This window comes from Megalops cyprinoides, chromosome 10 (genome assembly GCF_013368585.1).
Source record: "Megalops cyprinoides isolate fMegCyp1 chromosome 10, fMegCyp1.pri, whole genome shotgun sequence".
Classification (NCBI taxonomy): Eukaryota; Metazoa; Chordata; class Actinopteri; order Elopiformes; family Megalopidae; genus Megalops; species Megalops cyprinoides.
This window is the reverse complement of record NC_050592.1, coordinates 13,710,584-13,720,930: the sequence shown is the minus strand read 5'-3', so window position 1 is coordinate 13,720,930 and position 10,347 is coordinate 13,710,584. Positions and strand designations below refer to the sequence as shown.

The following is a 10,347-nucleotide window of genomic DNA, read 5'->3' as shown; positions in this document are numbered from 1 at the left end:
GAACAGTATTTTCGTGGAAATGTGGACTGTTATGAAAATTTAATCATGACTGAAAGTGTGTTTGCCTTCTGTTGGTTGTGTTTGCTGGTAATTTACAGTGTTTTTACTCTAAAGATAGGCTTGGGATAGACAGATGAATGGGACACTGTCCAATGCAGGTAGTTCTTGTCTAGGTGCTTGAATGGTATTGTAAATTTTTATTTTTAACCAGAAATATGAGTCCTTCATTGCAAAATACTGCTAGATAAAGGTTTGTTTGGTCTGGTTGCAGGATTCTAGTATCCCCCTTAAAGAAGGTGGCTGTCATGGTAAAATGGTGTTCTTTGTTCATTTCCGGATATATTGGCAAAGATTGAGACTAATATGCAAAGATTATGCTATGCATTTAGTTTTACTGGTCCTTATTCAGTTGGTAGATTCAAATGAACTGCTTAAACAATGTTTCAGGTAGAACATAGGCTAAAAAGTGAATGTTCTCTCCATATGTTTCCATGTTCCTCCAAGAAAGCTGGGTAAAACTGGGTGAGTTGAAGAGCTCTAAATTTTAACAGCTCCAGTGCAAGTAATGCTGTCCTTTGACTATCTCCTCCAGTAGAGTCCAGCCCAGGGCAATCCAAGGCAGTGCACCTAGCATTTAGTCCACTGTCCTGCCTGCAGTCCCTCAAGCGCTTTCTGCACAAACTTAGCACTTTTCTAATGGCTTGATACTTAAACATTACAGGCCAGCCAGCTCGACTGTTCTATCGCTTCAGGACCACGGATAGCGTCTCTACAGACGCACAGCCCGGCTCTACAGGGGGTCAGTGTCCATGGCTGTGATGTCACTTAGCACGCCACTGAATAGACTTAGAATCCGCTGTAATCAGGTGGGCCTTTTATGTATCTGACTGCTCTGCGAGAAAGTCTGCTCAACTCACCTTTGTTTCTGGTGATTTGTGACAGATTGTTGGCATCTTTCTAATATGAATCCAGCTTTAGAGTGCAGAGGATGTCACCAAGGGTATGAGTGCTTAGTGTTCTGATGTCACTGTGCTGTGTTTTGTCACAGTAGCTGTTTTCTTGCTCACTACAGCCCACACAAAATTCTTTGCAGTGGTATAAGCATTGAGGTCATCACATTCTGCCTACCCTTCCTGAACAAATTAATTTAGAACTAAAAAAGGCTATAAGACTATACTAACCATAAGAAGGTCACCATTGTATGGAATGGAGAGTATTTTTTTACAACACACAGCTAGACGAAGTTTTAATTGACTTGCACCTAAAAGTTTCACAAGTTTTAAATACAGTGAGCAGTCCCTTAACCTGTAACTTCAATGGAAACAGATTCTGAAACTCCAATGAAATCAGAAAGCAGCTGAGTTTAAATGCATATTAAATGAATACATAAATGAGTATTTGAAGATGTTTATTTTTTAATGATCGACATGTAAGCTTTTTAAGTGAGTGCTGGCAGTTCCTGATATGATTGACATGTATGCATAATCTGGAGTCTGGAATAGCCAATTATATAAACAGCACCATTTACAAATAAACTGAGACATGTAGTGTTTCTAAAAATTTTTTTACATCTATATTTAAGGTGTGTTTTCTTCCCAGTAATGCATTTATTAAAGACAGTTGAATTATTTGGGCCATGTAGACAAGAAAAAGATGGTGCTTGGTGTTACTTTGGCCATTTCAAGTAAAGGTGTCATTTCAAAATGCAGTTCACTGGTTTGCCCAGGAGGTGGCAGACTTGCTTTAATATTAAGGGTTAAACAACATCTGTGCATCTTTGATTGTAAGAAAAATGTGTTCCGTGTGTTCAACATGAAATCACAGAATCAGATTAATTTGAAATGCATAAATTGTTTCTTTGAGAAGAACACTGTTGGGTTGTGAAGGAGTGTGTATCAAACTCAACAATGGAAATGTCAATAACATGTTTTCTTTGTTTTATTTTCAGTATGATTCCCATTAGGTCTGACTGGGAAAGTAACACAAGTAACACAGTTTCATATACCGCTGCTCACAAACTTGAGGTTAAGGTTTAAGCTACGTTCTCCTAGCATTTGACAAGTAGATCTTAAAATGAAATCCTTCAGTTACGCTTCAAATGTCTCTCAAAACCTACCTTTTGAGTATTGTGAAGCAAAAAAGGGTTTAATTCCTGGAACAACCTCATAAGTCTACAACAGTGGTTTTCTGTGTGTTTGAGTGTGTGTGTATGTATGCATACATATGTGTTTGAATTACATCCACTTCACAACAATAACGGAAAAACCATGAGGGTTTCAAGCGTGTGATTATTGCTTCGATTTTCAACTTCCTTTTTGTGTGTGCGTTTTCCTTTCTCTTTTCTTTCTCAATACAGTTAACAGCAGCTACAAAACTGTCCATTTTTTAAAGAATGGGGAGTATAAAATATGTTCCAGCGCTTCGGACTTCAATAAGACTGCAAACCGTTTTTTGTATTTAAAACAAAAATTGAGAGTTGTACAAATGTGTATCTTCAAATTATTTTTTTAAAAATGAAACAATGTTTTACAGTGTTTTTAAAGATTGATGAGAATGTATATTGTTGGACACTAAAATCACAAACAAAAAAAAAAAAAAAAAAGGAAAAAGAGGCCGCTTTTTTTGCAAAAGCCTGGACTTGCATTTGAGTCAGTATTCACTGGGATTGGACACTGGCCTTCAAGCGTGACCACAAAGGGCCTCACCAAGATAGTGGTCTCTTGTGATCAAGCTTATTTGTTCATTAACAAACTGACAGGGTGACTGGTTTGATAATATAATTTATAGTCAGACTTTTTGTGTTGGGAAGTTTTCTGTTTGGAATGTTAAGCTAAGAAAATGAGGATTTTCTTTAGTATGTGGTTCAGTGTTGAGCAGACCTGTTTTTTGTCTCTATCTCCCTCTTGTTGTTTGGTTGGAGCCAAGGGTGGGGGAGTGGGGAATTAATTTAATTTCACATAGCTTTTTTAAATAATTGCCACAACTTCTACTTTCACATATTATACTGGTTATAATTAGAACATGTGACCATGTTTAACAACCAAAGGTCTTACAGCAATCTCTTCCCTGTTTAGGGATATGTTTGCTTTTATTTTAACACTACATAGTTTACCCATTTTTTTTTTTTGTTTTGCACGTTTTGGTCAATGGTCCTATGACATGACATGAGTGGGATCTAAAATTGAGTGTCAACCACCTTACATGGCATATTTTAGTTTGTATTGTGCTGACGTTGCTGCATGGAAATAACATACACAAAGCATTTTAACTGAATGTGTCATTACTTTAGTTTAACAGATTGACCTGTCCTGGTTCACTGTACCCATTTTACTGTCTTTTCTTAGCTAGGCTGATCTCATGCTGTGGGACTGTACTCTCTGGAGGAGAACACCTGGTTATATTTCCTAGTGTTTTGCATAATTTGAATAAATTCTCATTTTCTTTCATTGTTGGTGTGTTCTTTTTGTTTGTTTCTTACTAACATGTGAAATACACCATTTTACTCCAGATACTGGGGACCTGAAATATGTATGACTTAAACAATAAACACTGTTTAAACTTGCGTTTGACCAAAAGAAATATATGGAAATATTCACCAAATATATGATTGTGTTAGTTTAGAGGAATATACCAGAGTTTTTATGTTTTCCACCAGGGTTGAGGTAGTCAAAGGATGTGAATTAAACTTTTTTTATTCATTCAAAAAGCTAAACATGGAGAAATGGGCCAACTCCCCTATAGTGTAATCTGTTTTTATTTCAATCCTGATAAAATCCACATTGCTCCAACAGAACCAGGATATTATATAGGTTGTGATAGATATTCATTTATTCATTTACTGCAGAATGCAATGGCCTATGGTTTTCAACCAGATGTGATATATTGCAGATCAGTGCATGCTTTGGAAACCCAGGCTGTTATTTTGCATTCTTTTTTCATATTCATGGGAAGCTTTCCTACAGTGGCTGAATTGGTCTTCTGTTTAACCAGTCTGTAAAAACCTTCCCTTGCCTTTTCTCTGCTAATAGGTGTGTTTTGTGTACTGCCCATGCAAAGTTTTCTTCTGTAGTTTACATTAGGTAAGGGAAGATTTTTTCCAGATGATGCAAGCACCAGTGTCTGGAACCATTTAACAATGCATTTAGCATCTATCAACGAAACTTGGAGAATCTTATGTAATGTCTGTTTTCAATGTGGGGGAAAAACTTGCAACCAGAACTTCATTGTGTCCTATGATTTAGACCTCTGTCATTTTATGAACTGCTAGGCCTGTGGTTAAATCTACTTATGAATCTGCCTGCTGACACATGTCTTCTTCACTGTCCAAACTGGAATTGCTGCGTTTCTTTTTTCCTCTTTGAATGACGTCTCTGCACTGCATTTCTCCCCTGGTGGATCTGGTGAGGTTGATCGAATAGCGTCTCTCCAAGTCATGCCATTGATGCATGGTTTGATCCAGGTGCGTTATTTACAGTAATTATTTGTCAGATGAAATGTTTTGAAATTCAAGCTTTGTGATTTATTTTACCTCAATGGCATATTGAGAATGCATGCACTATAGCCCTCCTTGCTTATGCCATTTGTGGCAGCAATTTAATTGCAAATTTGAAAACGTGTGTGGAGTGCGTACAGCCAGCTGCACCAGAAAAACCTCTAAAGTAAGGGTTGATTGATTTGAAACTATCCACATGGAATGGGTTTCCAGATTTAAGGCTAGCTTTCTGCAATCAACTTACTTTTAGTGCTGGGATTTGTAGCATTGGGTAGCCTAAATGTTTACGGTAATATGGTTATATGCCACTTTTGCTCACGAAGGCTGCTGTAATCTATATGATTTGGAAAATGGAAGATATACATTCAAAACAAACATAACTCGTAAAACCTACCCGCCTTAGTGTGTCATCATGCCTGCTATAGTACTTTCTCATGTTGCGGAAACTGCATCTTTCTCTGGGCTTTGAACAGGCATTCCAAAGGTTTAGGTGCCACATGCTTTGAGTGACTGCACGACATCACAGGTAGACAGGTAATGACTATTGCTGCACACTGAACAATAATAGCACCTAAAATGGGTATATGGTTACCAGTGTTTAAAAAATCCAACACATTTTATATCCAAATATGTCTAATTTTGTGGCAGTTGATATTTTTGTGATATTTTCCATGGTATCACAAAAATATTGGTGGGTGTTAATGTTCTAATGTTTCAGTAGGTGTTGTTTTAGTTTTAATATACTGAAAGAAATTACTATTAAGAAATGTACGTCAGTTCCTCCAAACTAATGAGTGATGTACATTTGGCTTCAAAATAATGTCTCATAATGTATGTAGACATTAGCAGCTTCATTGGCAACTTACCGCAAAAGGGCCAAAGACTGTGATTTCCCACTTTATTAATGTTAGTTTAGGTAGTTTAGGTTTTTTTCATCTATAATAGAATCCCCTTGAATTTAAATAATAGTCACAGTCCGCATACCTGTATTTCACCTATTACCAGGCAAAATATTTGCCAGACTGGCAAATTTCCCTAATTGCTCTGAAGTTTTGATTTAACAAAAGGTTCTTTTGTTATGTCAGGTTAAAAAACTGAAGGAACTGAAGGTACAGGATGATTTAGAGTGAAGGAAAGACAAGAGGAGATAAAACCCATTTGGATGCATGGTTCAGGAAGGCTAAATGTGAAGGAGGCATGTTCACCTGTCCCCCACAAAGCTGTTTTATTTTTAAGATATATGTGTAGGATTTTTGTTTTGTCCAATTTTCAACTTTATCAATAACCAAACTCATTTCATTCAAAAGCATCCAACGGTTAAATGTTAATTTTCTTGTTTTCTTATTGTAGTTTTTGCCTAATCACATTTTTACTTTCTTACAAACATTATTTGTTTATACTGCTGGATGTTTACTGACACAATAAAGGATAATTACTTAAGCATACAACAGCACTGCCACACTTGAGCATTGTCATATTGAACGTGCCTGGCTCTGGTTACAAACCACCTCAGTTCTGAAATGGTATCTTTTTGATCTCATGAAAATGTAGAATTGAGATTTGCCTCTAAATTGCAGGGGTGTGTGCCAGTGACCTCACTATGGGTAAAAGCTGCTGTTCCATGACTTACAGTAATTAGCCTGTGATACAAAGACAGACATCCTGCAGGGTCTTCCTCCTTTTACTTTGCACACATTTATATCAGCAGTGTTTGAGCTAGACATGCAAATTCACATTCAAAAACTGCTGACAGCACACTCACATGCGCTGTACATGTGAACTGTCTATTACAGAGATGGTATAGGAATAAAAAGAAGCAGTTTTTGTTCCTGAAATTTGTCACTAAGACTCTGTTCTATCTGAAGGAAATTGCTCAGAGTGAACAGTGTGCTGTACACACTGGCCCTAACAACAGTAGAAATGTTATTCTAACATATAGTAGCTGCTGTGTTCTCAGCTGTTCTGATTAGAACACTTGAATTTAAAGCCATAGGAATGCAAAAAGGAAATGCCACAGGAAATTCATGTGAAATGTGCAAAGCACAGCGAGTCAATGTTGAAGACAATACCAAACTGGGGGCTCTAGCTGGCAGTGTGTTCTGCAATGAGCTGTGTATATGCATGATTTAACTAGAATGCCATCCCACACCTTTGTGCTGTACCCTATGCAAAATGCCAAAACACATTGTATGAAGCCTACCAGTGATTTACTGCTACTGCTGCTGCAAATGCACATTTATTATGTACTTTTATATTGAAAGGGTTCTTCTAAAGTCATGTCACATGCAATATGGGGACAAACTCTTAACATTGTAATTACACTGACTGCTAACAGCATTGTGATTATTGTGAGGAGTGAATTTAAAGTTAAAGCCTAAAGACACAACATAGGCCTATGGTGTAACCTTTAACCACAAAGAAAGCTTAACATCTTTCATTCTTAAGCACTTTTTTCTGCCAATAAGAGGTGATAATGTATTTAATGAAACTAATAGGTTGAAAGTAACCCTTCACTTTTTTCATTGTTAATCACTTCCATGTGTCAAGTGCAATTAAACCATGGGGTCTCAATTTGTTCCGTTTCAACAAGTTTCTAGAAAGCAAGGAATCTGATGGGACTTAAACTATTATTTCACAGTTGTCTGCTCAATTTGAGACTCAGTGTTGCAGTAGCCTGTGGTCCCCTTGCTGTAAATTAGTGTGCTTTGCCCTGAGTATGTATAGTCTGACTCGTGGATTCAGCGGCTTTGAAGCCTATATCGACCACAAACGGTTTGTTTAGGTGAAGTAAACATGCGTTTCAGAAACTGAAGTACTGTGCTTGACATCTATCTGGACAAAATATGTGCTACTGACTCGTTCAGTTAATTTATCTCTCTGAGTCAGTTGGGTATTTCTGTATTATTTCATTTTTTAACATACAAAGCCGTAAGAAGAAAGAACCGTCTGTCTGCAGTTCATGTCCGACGAGAACACAACGTCCTTGACATAATTTTTGTTTTACTTTTTAGGAAAGCCATGCTGGCCCTTTAAGAAGCGGAACCGCAACCCCCTCTCTCTTTTTCACGGTGTAGAAACAGTGTCATTTTCACTATGGCGAGGAGGTAAACAAATCGAAAGGCAGAAGGAGACTAGTCAAGATGTAGCTTCTCACCTTGCAGGCTACATCTTTTTTCCATTCTGTTTTGACTAGAGGGACAAGTGTGACACTGTTTTTGGTTCCATCAGCGGCTTCGATTGCTGAACTGATGTAAGGACGTGATACAACGACTCAGAGCCGAGGAAAGGATGGTTTCTTTTATGAGAACATTGCGACGTTTGAAACTAGTTAGCTCGTACGGAGCAACGGAGAATATAGCGGGGTTCACCAGCTATGTGGCTTCTCGTTCAAGATCGCTGTGAAAAAGTGAAGAAATTTTTTTTGCGTTTCTGCCCATCATGGAGCGGATCAAAGCCGTGTTGGTGAATTGTTCTTGCTGACACAAAAACCTCCTACTTACGTGCTCATCGCTTGTTAATGATTTTGTTTTTTATTCTTCGGTAAGTCGAGAGCGCTACAGTAGACGTCAAAATGTTAACTGGATCCAAGACTACTTTCAAAGTCAGACAGATCGTCCCAGATATGAAGGTAGGCTTTACCGGACTTTGCATCTGTTTTTCTACATGCAACTTTGATAGTCAGGACATTTCGCAGGTATTTAGCAGGTATTTCACACCCTGAGAAAGAAAGCCGTTAGAAATTAAAGGAGCTGGGTTGCGGTGTTAATCAGTGATCGTAATAAAGGACATTGAGTGAATTAAAAATTATTTTAATCCAGTGTGTAATTAACACGTTGCTGTGCGTAAAAAAAAGACAGTTTGTGTATTTGTCAACAGGTAGCTAAAAAAAGTTGTCTGTCTTTTAAAATACTTGCTATTTCTTTATTTCTCACCGGCTATATAAGCACACCCAGTTTTCACACGGTCTCAAGGCGTATCACACAAGTGCCTCTGTGTTATGGTCATGGGAAAACAAACTGCACTAGTAATTCTCACTGGTGTATAGTGCCACCCTTTAAAATTATTTCCACGCTTAACTATCAGCATCTGATTAAAAGATTAAAACGCTAAGCTGTTTGATGTGCAACTTTAGCTGGGGACGATGTGTGCTGCACTCAGTGATTTTGAACTGAAGGTGTTGTGTATCAGAAATTCTTTTAAACAGATAAGCGTCAGCAAACTGATCTGTTTGTGTATTTTTTGTGGTTCTGCATTTTCTAGGAGACGTACAAGATATATGGTAAATGTCATAAAAAATACCTTGGCAAAACACAAAATCGAAAAAAAAAATATAACCACATTTGAAATTAACTGCCCACAGACGGCTCTGTGTAAGAACGCCTTAGAATGACAAAAATAAAATATATAAAATTTCCACAATGACTCATTAGTTGCACTCCCTAAATCCTCTCTAAGCAGCTATGGAAGCTCAGTGATGCTCAGCAGCCCTCTGTGTAATTGAGGATCAAGGGAGCAGAGCTTACTTATGACAGAGCTGCACCCCAAGCCAATCCGTCCAGTGAGTGGACACTTTGAGTGTTCATTTTGCTAGCAAGCCAGTCAGAGTTGGAAGGAATTTATTAATGGTATATCATTCATAAAACATAGTAGTTATAATAATGCTACTAATAATATGCCAACACTGTATTGACCACAGACAGAACACATGCAGGGATATCAGCTGCCTGTAGGAAACAATGTTACATGAAAAAAAAAGTTTAAAAAAAAAATTTAAAAAGAGAAAGCAGTGGCCATCAGCTTAAAGTATCATTCAGGAATGATTTATTAAATGCAATAAATAACTGAAATAACAATGGTCTCCTGCCTAAATCCAGTCTCATACATTCATTCTTCATCTTTATACACTGTAACTTAATACAGTCTAATCTTCATACACATCCACCGTAGACTACGTTTCTGATCAGAACCTTTTCATCTGCTGTATTTCAGTTTGTATTTTCAGCATGTAGCTGGCTGGTGAGATCACATTTTAGTTGACAACATTAGTAACACCATATTAAAATGTACTGCAAACCTGCAGTTCTAATTATATAGCCAAAAACGTCTCAAGAATACCTTAGAGCTTTACTGGCATAAGTTACTTAAATAAGTTAATGATGTGCAGAATCATTTATTCAGTCAAAATAAAAACAGCGTTCACTAGTAGTAGAGATTGTTTAAAAATGAGCTGGGTAACAACAGACCGGCTATCTGTAATTTGTCGACTGCATTTAGACCCTACCTGCTCCTATGGATATGTATATGAGAGAGAGCTATAGATAGCTAGACAGATAAAAGATCTGTTTTGCTTCTTGTTTCAGTTGTCTGTGCAGGGAGCTCTCTTTAGCTGCTTCACTTGGCCTTCATGGTTATTTAAAGGGGCCGTTGGGGAAACGGTAGCAGATGCCTCTGACTATATCCTCAGGCATTACTCATGTGCAGGGCAGCCGTGATGTGCACAACATCTGGATGTTGCCATGGAAACGGCAGTCAGAGGAAAATTCAAAGTGTTTCTTTATTTTTTTTTTAATAGGCAGTGGGTCGCATAGACCTCGAGTGCTAAAATAGCAGGTTGATTTAATGGGCTGCTACTGTTGCTGCTGAGAAATGGAATTCACTGAATGGGAGTTACGGTAGTCCTTCTTCATAGCGGCTTTCTTTAAGCGTAGCATAGCCTTTGTTTTTAGCCTGTGTCATCTTTGCAGTTCTCTAATGAACATGCAGGGTAAATGGTAAGGGTAAGGGAAAAAGTGACCGTGGAACTGAGCTTTACGTATTTTTCCGTGGGCCTGCAATTTGGAAAGTATCAAGGAGTG

At 37.8% G+C, this 10,347-nt stretch overlaps 1 protein-coding gene across 1 annotated transcript in view; it reads left to right on the top strand.

Annotated features, from left to right (window-relative positions):
* Positions 1-7,578: 7,578 nt before the first annotated feature.
* Positions 7,579-10,347, top strand: part of mtmr11 (myotubularin related protein 11) — a 32,357-nt gene continuing 29,588 nt past the window's right edge. Inside the window, exon 1 of the mRNA XM_036539878.1 lies at positions 7,579-8,120. Within this exon, the coding sequence (XP_036395771.1) occupies positions 8,064-8,120 (57 nt within the window). The 5' untranslated portion in view covers positions 7,579-8,063. The remainder of the gene's footprint in view (positions 8,121-10,347) is intronic.